This window comes from Chlorocebus sabaeus, chromosome 18 (assembly GCF_047675955.1).
Source record: "Chlorocebus sabaeus isolate Y175 chromosome 18, mChlSab1.0.hap1, whole genome shotgun sequence".
NCBI lineage: Eukaryota > Metazoa > Chordata > Mammalia > Primates > Cercopithecidae > Chlorocebus > Chlorocebus sabaeus.
The window spans coordinates 36,920,802-36,935,540 of record NC_132921.1 but is presented as its reverse complement, the minus strand read 5'-3'; the positions used below and the strand labels follow the sequence as shown (position 1 = coordinate 36,935,540).

General features: G+C 42.9%; 1 protein-coding gene across 1 annotated transcript in view; it reads right to left on the bottom strand.

The window, feature by feature from the left end:
• The window catches only part of PSTPIP2 (proline-serine-threonine phosphatase interacting protein 2), a 94,565-nt gene that overhangs the window by 50,493 nt on the left and 29,333 nt on the right, over nucleotides 1-14,739 (bottom strand). Inside the window, exon 2 of the mRNA XM_007974151.3 lies at nucleotides 3,447-3,547. Within this exon, the coding sequence (XP_007972342.3) occupies nucleotides 3,447-3,547 (101 nt within the window). The remainder of the gene's footprint in view (nucleotides 1-3,446; nucleotides 3,548-14,739) is intronic.

The following is a 14,739-nucleotide window of genomic DNA, read 5'->3' as shown; positions in this document are numbered from 1 at the left end:
AACTGAGGTTCAGAGAGATTAGGGCATTTGCCTAAGGTCAGACAGCTAATACGGGGTAATATGGTTTCAAACCTAGGAAAGTTGGGCTTTGGAATCTGCCCTATGTATCTAGCAAGCCTTCAATAAACAGCAGTTATTATATAATCTCATTTAATCACCTGTATCTACCCTCTGAGCTAACTTTATTTTTATATGTCTACCCTGGATGCAAGAATCTGCCCTATGGGTGGCAAGAAAGGCAGCCTCCCTGTCCCTCCAGAGCAGCACGTGAGCGGCTCCTTGCACTGGGGTGATTGTTCTGTCCAACCCCACGGAGTGCAGATGAATTTACTGCAATCTGTCTGGGTATAACCAATGAAAAGGGTATTTCCTAGTTCCCGTAATGGAGGTAAAATGTAGCACGGAGGGGTGCAGTGCTGGGTTCCATCCAGGGAAGAGAAAGGCGTGGGAGTTCACCAGGAAGTATAGTATCTCCCCCTTCCCCTTGCCACTAAACTGCCAGAAATACGAGAGGCCCATGGTAGGACTTTGACACTTTTGGAAAGTCTTAAAAGTACCCCATTAGACATAGGGCATGTTTAGCCATGTACCATATAAAAGTGTTATAAATGTATGTGTATTAAATTTGATGAACTCAAAATAATAAATAACGTATGACATTGGACAAGAGGTGGTTATTCAAAAATAATTATTACATATAACAGTCTGTTATCTTTGCCCCTGTATTGGTGTGTGTTTGCCTCTTGTCTCTAAGAACCACAAATATCCCAGGGTTCTACATGTAATTTTTGTTTGTTTGTTTTTTGTTTTTGTTTTGAGATGGAGTTTCACTCTTGTTACCCAGGCTGGAGTGCAATGGCAAGATCTCAGCTCACTGCAACCTCCACCTCCTGGGTTCAAGTAATTCTCCTGCCTCAGCCTCCCAAGTAGCTGGGATTACAGGCATGCGCCACCACACCTAGCTAATTTTGTATTTTTAGTAGAGATGGGGTTTCTCCATGTTGGTCAGGCTGGTCTCGAACTCTCAACCTCAGGTCATCCACCTACCTCGGCCTCCCAAAGTGCTGGGATTACAGGTGTGAGCTACCACGCCCGGCCTCTACATGTAATTTATGACAGCTCAGTCATATAACGTTTAAGACTCAAGGAGGATGTTTCAGTCAGATTAGATTATGGCACAAATGCAGCCGACTGAGTCTCAGTTCCCACAAGCATCCTGCACCCACCTGAACAAGAGGAAAGCTGGACCCCCACGCCTGGAAGACTGTCCTTCTGCACATGAATTACCCTTGAACAGGACACAGTGGAGGAACAAACACACAGGCTCAATGACAGCAGCTTCCTTCCTGCAAGCGTGCCACAGGAACAGAGGCCCAAAGCCAAGCAGGCCACACACTCAGGGGCTGCATCTCCACGCCCAGGGCATGCCTATCTGACACACTGATCTAATGCCTGCAGATTCTTCCCCAAAACTGGAAAGCACAAGACTGACTTCTTTTTGCTACAAAACCCATGGGGGGAGAGAGAACATATACTAGAAATACAATATAAATAATAATTTTTATTCTCCATATATTTCCTACTCTTATGTATTTTTGTGAATCGTTTTTAAAAGTGAGAACTTAGCTTTGGGGTCCTATTTGGACTAGTGTTTTTCAACTGTGGGTCACGACCCATTTGTGAGCCATAAATCAATTCAATGGATTATGACCAGCAATTTTTTTTGAAAGACAGGATCTCACTCTGTCACCCAGGCTAGAGTGCAGTGGTGCAATCAGAGCTCACTGCAACCTTGAACTCCTGGGCTAAGTGATCCCCCAACCTCAGCCTCCTGAATAGCTGGAAGACTAGCATTTTAAAATTAAATGCAATTGGTTAAATTGACAGGGTAGTCCTGTTTTATTGTTTGGTTTATGCATATGTGTACTGGGTGGCTGTGTAAAATATATTTTTTTGAGGGTCACATTCAAAAAAGTATGGCAGCCACTGATTTAGACAAACCCCACTGTATCAGGGGACCCTTGGATGGTCTTGCCAGGCAGTCAGTGCCTGGGGTCCTGAGCCAACAGATACTTCCTTCCTCTGCAGATATATTCCAAGGCCATTTCATTCCCAGGAGGACATTTATAGAAGTCATAAATAGAGGAGGAACAGAAAAAAGCAGAGTCCTCTGCAATCTCTAGATCCTTCATGCTCATGAAACTCTGCCCTAGCACTGTTGAAGGAAGGAGGAAGCCCACCGCCAGTGTTTGTAAAAAGAAAGACACACTTTTGAACTGAGTGTCAACACTGTCAACCATCTTGGGTAGAAAAGAAGGGAACTGCTCCCTTAAAGCGGGAGGAGCAGCGGCCAGCTCCACAGCGCTGACAGTAGCTGAGTCTCTCTCGGTTCACCCCTCCTCAGGCCTCCAGGTCCTCCAGACCTTTGGGATGGCTCAAGGAGACAGGCCTCACCACTCGAGGTCTGGGCAACCAGTGTGAGTAAGTTTGATTGTTACCAAATTTTCTCTTGAGTAGAAAGTGAGAGAGTTGACCAAAAACACTTTGATGTCTGTATCTCTGGGTTCTGAGCCTTTCACTTACTGCCTTACAAATAGAACTTGTTCATTGATTTGAATCTTGGCAAGGATCCTGATCTTTGGCCCCAAATCCTCTTAACATATTCTTTCATCCAGAACCTCTGTAAAATGGAATATTCTAGATGAGTAAGTTTCCACAAAACTAAGTTGTTGTTGTTGTTGTTGTTTTTTATCTTATCCATTTTTAAAAAGAAGAAGAAGATAAGAAAATCCTCTAAACCATGGCAGTTCCCCATGGACCACCATGCCCTGCCACCCCCAGGAGCGTAGTGATCGGCTTCACTGCTTTCCCACAGCTCCTCATCCTCCTGGTCTCTGAGCTGCGCTCTGCCTCCCTCTAACACGTGGGCCATCTGCTTCCCACCTCAAGCTTGCTGTTCTCCCAGATATTCAGGTACTTCTTCACCTGTCAAACCCACCTCACCCTCTGAGGGCCACCACAAGGACCTACTCCTCCGTGAAGCCACTCCATCCTCTATTTTATTTCCTCCTTTCTTTACCTCCCTCCCTCCCTCTCTCCTTCCTTTTTCCTTTCCTCTCCTTTCTCTCTTTGCCAATCCTCAGCGGTCTCCTCCTCAGCAGTCTAAAAGCTACATCATGGGGTCTTTCAGTGTTATTTGTAACACAGCACCAAGTATATTTTGTTTCTTATTATAATTCGTTCACAGTTTCATCATAAATCTTATGTGTCAAACTTGTTTCTAAGAACTTGAGGACAGAAGTGTCATGTACTTCTCGGGAATCATCCCATAACCTACAGCAGAGGGTCTTCAGAACCATTAAACACAAATGAAAAATAGGAAATTGTTCCTTGTCTGTGTGGAGACATCTCGGCCCACCCTCTTCAGAGAGGACAGGGCATCGTACCTTTCTTTTAGAAACTCTTCAAACTCTTTGCAGTTCTTGCGGCCGTTGTTCAGATGCTGGATAATGCTGTCGTAGCCGACGGTGCTGAGGATGTCTGCGCTCTGGGGGAAAGAAAACATAGCATCAGACCAGGAACGGAAGGCAGCCCCAAGGCCAGAGAGAAGATGGGGCAAAAGAGGTGAGAAGCTGGCCATAGAACGTCGCTGACTCACTTTGAGATGGTGCAGGGACCCCCTTAGGAGCCTGTCAGGCTTCTCCACCCTCACCCTGGAGATGAAGGAACATGTTTCAGTTCCTTCAAGGAAAATTCCAGGTATCTAGCTAGCCCTGCAACCAGAAATTAGGGAAGTGAATGAATAATCCACCAAACAAGCCACCCAAGTAAGTCAGGGCCACAAGATATTTGGTTCCCTATAGAAACAAAGATAATATCTTTACATACATCCTTGAGTTGTTTTTCAGAAACCAGGACTCTCACCGGATGACAAATGCCAATCACAGTCATGTTGACCTTCGACAGACTGGAACCAGGAAACGGATAAAGAAGTTCCAGAAATTCCTCAGCCCCTAACTCACTTTGGAAACCCCCTCATTCCTGCCTTTAAAAACCCTTGCTTGTAAGCCATCATGCCCCTTTTCCTTGCTTGGTGCCCTGCAATAAATGCCTTTCTTCCTGTAACTGCAAACCTTTGTGTCAGTGTTGGGCTTTGCTGTGCCCAGTGAGCAGATTCAAGTTTAGTTCAGTAACACTTTACCTCCAAGACACCTCCAAGCCGAGAAGAACAATGCAAGAAGTAAGAACACACGTTGTGTGAAACAGTTTTTTAACTGATGAGACTGAAGGGCCACAAAACAGGAAGTGACAGACGAATCACAGGCACATGGATGAGGGAACTGGCTAGGCTGAGGTCCCTCTGTGGATCCTCTACTCAAGCCCAAAGTCAGGCAAGGAGAGGGAGAAGGAGCTGGGCACCCAGTCTAGCCTTCTGTCATGTGCTTCCTTATACTGCCGGATGGAAACTGACTGACGCTACAGGACCATGTAGCCTGGTGCTATACAATTTTTCTCTGTCCTTAAACTTGCCACTGAACTTCACCCTGATAGCTCTTCCTACCACCAGTTAGCACTATTGAGGGTCAAGGGTATCTCTGCAAAAGACAAGCAGCTCTGAGCCAGGAGCCAGGAACCAGGACTCAGGAGTGGGAGAATAGGGCTGTCTGTCCACTGGGAAGCATGAAGCATGCTCTCCATGGTCATTGGCCCCAATTAGGGGAGAAGGACTATATATGTGTGTACAAATATATATATATATTTTTAAATACAGAGTCTCACTCTGTTGCCCAGGCTGGAGTGCAGTGGTACAATCTTGGCTCACTGCAACCCCCGCTTCCTGGGCTCAAGTAATCCTCCTGCCTCAGCCTCCTGAGTAGTGGGGATTACAGGGATGTGCCACCATATCCAGCTATTTTTTGTAGTTTTAGTAAAACAAGGGTCTTGCCATGTTGCCCAGACCAGTCTCGAACTCTTGACCTCAAGCAATCTGCCCGTCTTAGCCTCCCAAAGTACTGAGCGTGAGCCACCATGTCTGGCCAAATTTTTAAATTAGCAGCTTATTTATATTTTATTCTACTGTGCTCTCCAAGGTTGGAGGGACCAGGCTAAGTCCCCGAACCAGCAGCCTCAGATGCAGCACATTTTAAAAATCAAGCCAACAAGTCCCCAAACCAACAAATCAGTACATTAAATAACACTCCAAAATGTTCCCTAAGGAGGCTGGTTCCCTAGTTTCCACCCCTGAATGCATACAATGGGTTGTCTGATTCAGACCATAGTCCCTAAGACGTTGGTTTGCTGGCCTCTGAATGTGCCCTGGGGAGTTTTGAACTCATCCACCCCATCCCAGCCAAGGCAAACCAACCCTTCCCAGCCCCAGTTTGCAGAAGGAAGGGTGGTTCCGTATGGGATAAGGGTTTTTATATATATATACACTTTAAGTTCTAGGGTACATGTGTACAACTTGTAAGTTTGTTACATATGTATACACGTGCCATGTTGGTGTGCTGCACCCATTAACTCATCATTTACATTAGGTATATCTCCTAATGCTATCCCTCCCCGCTCACGCCACCCCATGACAGGCCCTGGTGTATGATGTTCCCCACCCTGTGTCCAAGTGTTCTCATTGTTCAATTCCCACCTATGAGTGAGAACATGCGGTGTTTGGTTTTCTTTCCTTGTGATAGTTTGCTCAGAATGATGGTTTCCAGCTTCATCCATGTTCCTAGAAAGGTCATGAACTCATCCTTTTTTATGGCTGCATAGTATTCCATGGTGTATATGTGCCACATTTTCTTAATCCAATCTATCATTGATAAACATTTGGGTTGGTTCCAAGTCTTTGCTATTGTGAATAGTGCTGCAATAAACATACATGTGCATGTGTCTTTATAGCAGCATGATTTATAATCCTTTGGGTACATACCCACAGACACTTCTCAAAAGAAGACATTTATGCAGCCAACAGACACATGAAAAAATGCTCATCATCACTGGCCATCAGAGAAATGCAAATCAAAACCACAATGAGATACCACCTCACACCAGTTAGAATGGTGATCATTAAAAAGTCAGGAAACAACAGGTGCTGGAGAGGATGTGGAGAAATAGGAACACTTTTACACTGTTGGTGGGACTGTAAACTAGTTCAACCATTGTGGAAGACTGTGTGGCGATTCCTCAAGGACCTAGAACTAAGGATAAGGGGTTTCTAAAGATACCTCTCTACCCAGCCCTGGACACTAGAGAAGCAGAATTTCTCTCTTCCATTTGCTGCCACTTATGATGGCCTCATTGAGCAGACAGCAGTCCCAGAAAGACCTAGCGGGACCCAGACCTGGGGCTGATTTCAACTTGGCACCCTAACAAGCCATTTTGCCTTGCACTTTTTAAATGGACGAATAAAATCATCAAAACTTTTATAGATTATGAATCTAAGTTAGAAATGTTTAATTCTATGCTTTGTAACTGCTGTTTGAGCACAAATTTAGACTTTAGAAAGCCCAAAAAACAGCTTCCACCAAAGCCTCATTTGTCCACTGGCCTCCTCCACACATGGCCTCCTTCCACTGGCCTCCTCCACACATGGCCCTCTGTCTTAGCCAGGAAGGCATCTAAATGCCCCCGAAATACAGCACTCAGCAGCAGCTCTAAGATGATGTTAACATTACCCTCTCCTGAATTCAGATATAGCCCCTCAATTCCCAGGTTTTCCCGAAGACTTCTCTGAGCAGCCCCATTACTCCCTTCTCTAGGTTCTCAGAGTCCCCAGCATCTGAACTTGTTTGCTATCATGCCTGTGCATACCTTTCTGTCCCAACTTTACTGCAAGTGCTTGCAGCTTCTTTCAAGTTTTGAACTACCCCTGCACTCCCTCCCAAAAAATCTATCTTAATATTATTCACATCAAAGGCCTATAGTAAAATTCTGGAGAATGAAAAGGCCTATTGTGCTTGCTGCCAGATGCATTAGAAGAGAACAATGAAAACAGATTCCTGAGTGATGAATGAATGGGTACCAAATGGTCAGTGTCAAAACTGGTTTGTAGACAGGAGTCTTTGCTCTTCCCAGAGAAAGACACTGAGCTTCCTCTTTTCTTTTCTTTTTTTTTCATTTTGAGACCAGGTCTCACTCTCTCACCCAGGCTGGAGTGCACTGGCTTGAATATGACTCACTGCAGCCTCGATATCCCAGGCTCAAACAATCCTTCCACTTTAGCCTCCCAAGTAGCTGGGACTACAGGCACACTACCATACTTGGCTAATTTTTTTTTCTTTAGTAGAGGTGAGGTCTCATTATGTTACCCAGGCTGATCTTGAACTTCTGAGCTCAAGCGATCCTCCCGCCTTGGCCTCCCAAAGTGCTGGAATTACAGGCATGAGCCACCAAACCTGGCCCCTTTTTCTTAATTAAGGATGTGGAAACTCTTTGAGTGGGATTGCGCGGGTGGAACTAGGCCAGAGTTTCCTGGAAACACAAACCAAAACCACAGACCTCCCAGCTGCCAGCCTTTAAAAAAACCAGAATTGCTGCTTCAGAGGAGTGGCTGGACTACAGAGGCAGCCAAGAAAGGAAATCCCCAGGAGAAAAGAAAGAGTGCTGAAGGCCAAGTTAAAGTGGTGGAGGACTTGGTCTGGAAACTCCTGCCTATGTTACTCAGAGAACACAAGTGGTAAGTTGATTGACAAAAATAAGCATAGAAGGGCCAAGAAAAAGGGCAAGACATTCTCTAGCCTATACTATTTGGTATCATGAGTTAACATCTTTTTAAAAAATCATTTAACTCCTTGAAGGGCATCTGGATTATGCCGAAACTATCATCCACAGTAGTTTCCATATTAATACTGTTTGAGAAATGTCTGTTAATTACATATCAACTAATATGAAGTACTAAAAAGTTTACAAAGCCAGCATAAGATAGAGTTCCTGCAATCAGTTCCTACCATTCATTTAGAGAGTTAGTAAAAGACATGTACATAAAATAAACATGTGTGCACAAGGAAAATTAGAGACTAGTATATAAGACTATACAAAGAAAATATATAATGGATGCAATAGACAGGAAAGGACAGGGTAGGGTCATCAGAGAAGAGAATAAATAAAATTTAAATTGAGTCTTTTAAAACTGCTAGCACTGGCCAGGCACAGTGGCTTATGCCTATAATCTCAGTACTTTAGGAGGCCAAGGCAGGCGGATCACTTGAGGCCAGGAATTCAAGACCAGCCAGGTCAATATGGTGAAACCTCATCTCTGCTAAAATACAAAAATTAGCCGGGTGTTGTGGCGCATGCCTGTAGTCCCAGCTACTCAGGAGGCTGAGGCAGGAAAATCTCTTGAACCCGGGAGGCGAAGGTTGCGGTGAGCCGAGATTGTGCCACTGCACTCCAGCCTGGGCGACAGAGAGAGACTCCATCTCCAAAAAAAAAGGAAAGAAAAGAAACAGATATCTGAAAAGCCCTATATGTTTAAGGAAATCGAATACATAATTTGACACTTTCCCACAAAGAAAACATTAGACCCAGATGAATTCACTGTTGAATTCTATCAAACATTTAAGGAAAAAAGTAACACTAATTGCATTCAAACTCTTTCAGCAAATAGAAAAATACTTCTCAACTTGTTTTATGAGACTTGCAAAACCCCGTTACCAAAAAAAGACAACCGCATTATTTTTAAAAATAATAGAGAATATTACAGAAAAATATCTCTCATAAACAGAGATGTAAAAACCTTTGCCAAAAAGTATAACACATTATGATCAAGTAGTAGCTCAATAACACAAGTTAAACTTTTTCTTTTTTTTTGAGACAGAGTCTCCATCTGTGGCCCAGGCTGGAATGCAGTGGCACGATCTCGCTCACTACAACTTCTCCCTCCTACAACTTCTCCCTCCTGGGTTCAAGCCATTCTCTATCCTCAGCCTCCCAAGTAGCTAGGGTTACAGGCACGCGCCACCACACCCAGCTAATTTTTGTATTTTTTTTAGTAGAGACAAGGTTTCACCATGTTGGCCAGGCTGGTCTCAAACTTCTGACCTCAAGTGATCCACCTACCTCGGCCTCCCAAAGTTCTGGGATTACAGGCACGAGCCACCATGCCTGGCCTAGTTTAACTTTTGAACGTCAATTAATATAACTCACCATATTAACAGAAAAATATAAGAAAAGTCATATAATCATTTTACAAGATGCAGAAAAAGGATTTGAAAAACTTCAATACCACCTCACAATAGAAAATCAACAAATCATTAAGAGAATGGAATGTCCTCAATCTGACAAATAGTATCTACAAAAAGCCTATAGCTAACAGCCTATTTAAGGTGAAAGACAGAATACTTTCTTCCTAAGATCAGGAAGAAGGCAAGGATGTCTGCTCTCACTACTTCCATTCAACACACTGAATGTCCTAGCCAGTGTTAGGCAAGTAAAAGAAATAAGGAACATATTGGAAAGGAAAAAGTAAAACTTCCTTATTTGTAGACAACATGATTATGGACAGAAAATTCTAAGAAGTTTACAAAAAAGTTGCTAAAACTAGTAAGTTTAACAAGGTTGCAGGACACAAGGTCAATACACAAAAATCTCTTGTGTTTCTATATACCAGTGGCAAAAAAGGAAAGAAAAAAATGTAAACATTTATTTATAATGGCATAATAAAGATAAAGTATACAGGGATAACACAAGAAGTTTTGCAAGATTTCTTCCCTGAAAATTACAAAAGGTACAGCTAAAAGAAATTGAAGAAGACCTAAATAAAGGTAGATATATACCACGTTTGTGGATTGAAGGAGTGAATATTGTTAAAATACCAATTTCCCCAAATTGATCTATAGATCCAACACAATCCCAACAAAATCCCGAAAGTCTTTTCTGTAGAAATTTGCAAGTCAAGCCTAAAATTTATAAAGAATTACCAAGGACCTAGAATAGGCAAAAGAAGAAAACAATTTTTAAGAAGAACAGAGTTGGAGGACTGATACCACCTGACTCTGAAACTTTTTTTGACCCGGGTGTGGTGGTGCACACCCCCACCTGTAGTCCCAGCTCCTCAGGAGGCTGAAGGAGGAGACTCGCTTGAGTCCAGGAGGTTGAGTCTGCAGTGAGCTTTGCACCACTGCACTCCAACATGGACGACAGAGCAAGAGCCTGCCTCAACAACAACCAAAAACCAACTTTTTTTGAAGCTATGGTAATCGAAACTGTATGTACCTTTCAGAGGACAGACAAATAGACGAATGGAACAGAATAGAATGCAGAAACAGTTGTTTTAAAAAAAAGTTTAACCTGTGTATTTCCTTTATAGATGGTCAACTGACTTTCAACAAAGTTGCCAAAGCTATTCAATGGGAAAATGGTAGTCTTTCCAACAAAGGCTCTGGAATACGCAGGCTCTGGAATAACTGCATAAACTTGCTGCGGGAAAAGCCTCTACTCATTCCATGCTGCAGGGCCTCTGATAACTTATTTCTATGCTCCTTTTCACCTCTTCTATCCTCCCATGGCCTCTGGGCAGAAGGGGAAGGAGTAGAGGAGAAGCAAACAGCACCTGCAGTCTCCAAAGCCACCGTCAGGGTTACAGGTCCTGCTGCTGAGCATCCGCACATCTAGTTCTGTGCTGCTTCCCCAGCCCGCTCCTCTTATGATGTCTGCTATACAACCTCTATAGACATGGGCTCCAGGGATTAGCAGGCTAGAATCACTCAGGCAGCTTGTTAAACATGCAGACCCCTCAGTCCCACCCCAGCCCTGCTAATTCTGAACCTGGGGCGGGGCACGGCAGTCTCTACCTTTCTATACACCCTCCAAGTGATTTGGAATGCAGTTTGACAACTGTGGCCATTCAAAGTATAAAAGACTAAAAGAACCATCGTGGTTCCTGCCGAGAGGAGCTTATAAGAAGAAGAAAGCAGGATGCAAGCCTGTGGAAATAAAGAAGACTACAGAATGGGGAGGTGAGAGAATGACTGTCAGAAATACAAAGAAGAGGCCAGAGAAGACCCTCCGTGGTTTGCATTTCATTTTTTAAAAAACCTCCAATCTTGAGTAAAACATGCAAGTTGGCAATGATGGCTTTTGGAAACCCAGAGAGCCCCACTAGAACAGGGAGGCGGCCAGTTACTTTGCATCTCATACAAAGGCTGCAGTTTATTTGGTGCCTGGGCATAGGGTGCATAAGTGCGCTGCACTTTGCATTAAAGAACCACATGTTCCACAAGCTCAGTGAGACAGGAGCTCTTTCTATGTTTTACAGGTGGAGGAAACAAAGCACTAGGAAGCTTTCCTTATTCGCTTTCCTTATCACTGCTTCCAGCCACTATGAAACATTTTAATTCTTAACTAACAATATTATCCAAATCTCTTAGTTTTTTATTAAGAGCTATAAAACAGTAGACTTGGGATAAAGACCACAAAGTTCATTTTACCTCCCTATGCTGTCAACCTTGATCTTTCTTTCCTGTTTACTTACCACTCTATGAGGTAAAACCAAATGGATCAAATTCTGCATATATGGATTATCATTAATTAATATTAATAATTATGTCTAGGGCCAGGCACGGTGGCTCATGCCTATAATCTCAGCACTTTGGGAGGCCAAGGTGGGCAGATCATGAGGTCAGGAGTTTGAGACCAGCCTGGCCAACATAGTGAAACCTTGTCTTTACTACAATACAAAAATTAGCCAGGCATGGTGGCGCACACCTGTAGTCCCACATACTCAGGAGGCTGAGGCAGGAGAATCGCTTAAACTCGGGAGGTGGAGGTTGTGGTGAGCCAAGATCATGCCACTGCACTCCAGCCTGGACAACAGAGTGAGACTCTGCCTTAAAATAAAAAACAAAAATATGTCTAATATACATTGAGTACTTGCTGTGTGCCAAATAGCATATCAAGTATTTTGCATGGAATATCTTGTTGAATCCTTACGACAATGCTATGACATAGGTATCGTTATTAAATATCTTCCTATAAAGGACAGGCCATTGAGGCTCAAAATCTATATTTTGAAACAGACTATAGTCTGAATTTTTAAACCACTCAACTACATAGCTTCCCTTATTTGAGGAACAAGGACCATATCTAACTCCTTGTCCATTAGTCCATTTCCTTGCAATTCTAGATGCAACACACCCAGGCTTTCACGCTACACTTCGGTTTGAGTGGCAGTTCTACCATTCACACACTATGTGACTTTGAGCTAAAGACTCAATCTCTCTCACTGCTAATTTACTAGACTGTAAAATGGGGAATATTGGAAGGATTAAAGGAGGTCACATGCTTTGAGTTTGTCAACTGCTTCAAGAATTAAAAGAATGAAGAAGATAAATTTGGATTTTTCAAGACCAGGCACATTAGCACAAAAGGATGTGTTTGGACCCTGTGAATTTTTTCATTGAAAGCAAACAATGGTGAAATAAACATAGTCTGTTAGATATTCAAAAATGTGTGTATTGTCATCTGGGAAGGAGTTGGAGACGTGTCAGATATACCTTAGCAAAGGATATGAAGATGACTGTTAGCACGTCAGTATGTTCAGCCATGTTCTCCCAAGCCTAAGGTCAAAGTCACTATAATGGTTGTGTCCCTCAGCCTTCTTAAATAATGGTAGTGGACAGTGCAGACAGGCATGAAATTCCGTCCCAGTTCCTGCTTCAGTGTTATTCCACAAACCCACGATCTGCCCACCTCGCCTCCTACAACCCTCAAAAATCCTCGCTGTCATCAAGGCTAGATCCACACTTGACATTTTCACGTGTCTAAATGTGCCTACCCTCAAGTCAGCAGGTCATTTAAAAAGGCAACTTCACTCGATTCAAAATAAGTTAAGTGAAAGTAGAACCTCAGAAAACGTGCAACCCAAGAACACATTAGAAAAAAAAAAAAAAAGAAGAATATGTACAACCCAAACACTGAAAGTAATTTTCTTCTTAGCACTTTTCTACATTTTCTAAACTTTCTACAATATACTTACACTGTGTTTATAATCTGAAGTCTTTCTCCCTACCTCCATCCCTTAATGGCAAATCGAACTTTTTTGTTTATCGCACATCTGTTCCCAAACCACACTGAAATAACACAGGATCCACAGCAACAACAGAAAACAGGGAGGGGCCCAATGAGGAAACTGGAGATTTGTAAGAATTTCTGTAACAGAAAAAGCAGATGGGACTAGAGAGACAGAGGTCGGAAGACAGTATTCCAACCTAGATAAGACAGAGAAGGAAGTACACAAACTTTTCCAACACAATCCTAGAACTGAAGCCCCAAGCTCTCCATCAGCAGGGGCTGAAATTGGAGCTGCCTCAGAGAAATCGGCAGGGTGTTTGGAGGTCACTGGGAACCAGCCAGTGACCTGCCCCACTCCAGGAGGAAGCAGAGCAGCTGGTTCTGACATTTGTGCCAAGGTTGCAGTTGGTCCGAGGACTCCACCCCGCAACAGGCGCCTAACATGGGCATGAAAACCAGAACAGCAAAGGCGCTGTCCCCAGCAGTCTTCAAAGCTTCCACAGTAAAAAGTTACAGAAAAAAAGGATAAGCACAGCTCTGAGGCCCTCTAAATGCCCTCCACTTCCTGGGCAATGCCTTTCCCAACTTCTCACTACAGACAGAGATAAAAATATCAGAAATTGTTAATACAAGTATCTACTTAGAAAACTAGAGATTAAAGTGAAAAACTGGGAACAAAATATAAATATACAAAAAAGCAACGGCCTTCTTATATGTTAACAATAACCTTTTAAAATGTAATTTAAGGGAGGCCAAGATGAGTGGATCACAAGGTCAGGAGATCGAGACCATCCTGGCTAACACGGTGAAACCCTGTTGCTACTAAAAATACAAAAAATTAGCTGGGCGTGGTGGCAGGTGCCTGTAATCCCAGCTACTCGGGAGGCTGAGGCAGGAGAATGGTGTGAACCCGGGAGGTGGAGCTTGCAGTGAGCCAAGATCGCACCACTGCACTCCAGCTTGGGCAACAGAGCCAGACTCCATCTCAAAAAAAAAAAAAAAAAAAAAAAAGGGTAATTTAAAATACAAAGATGGTATTCAAAATGCCAACAAAATCTTTAAAATGCCTAGAAATAAGTCTTTTTTTTTTTAAGTGAAAACAAGTTTATTAGAAAAGTAAAAGAATAAAAGAATGGCTACTCCATAGGCAGAGCAGCCTAGAAATAAGTCTTTTTGAAGCAATACTACCAAACATTGCCAAAGAACACAGAGAAAGACCTCAATACAGCCTAGAAATAAGTCCTAGATGAAGATGGGAAAATCCAATATCAGAAAGAGTCAGTTCTACCCAAATAAATCTAGAAAGTTAAAACAATTCCAATTAAAATCAAAATTCTGGGATTTCTTTTTAAATTTAAATGATCTGCCACCACACCAAGCCAACTTAAGTGATTTTGGACACAATATTTTGACTACGTACTCCTAGCCAAAGATTTTTTTAAAAAGTACAAATATGAAACTCTAGCTTGTTTTCACAATGGTATGGTTAGCAATTCTGAAACTGCTTATTGTGGATAACGGGAGCCAGGTTTCTCATAGAAAAAGGAACAGTGGCATGCTGGAGCTGGCTTACTTAGTAAGAATCAATTGTACACATCTCTTTCTAATTCTCCATTCAGTAATGTCATGTTGCTAGCCTGAAACTGGCCATGGAAGGGAGCTTTTATACCATGAATGCTGGCAAACATTGCCTATCAGGCTTTTTATCCACTAGAGAACCAGTTGTTAAAC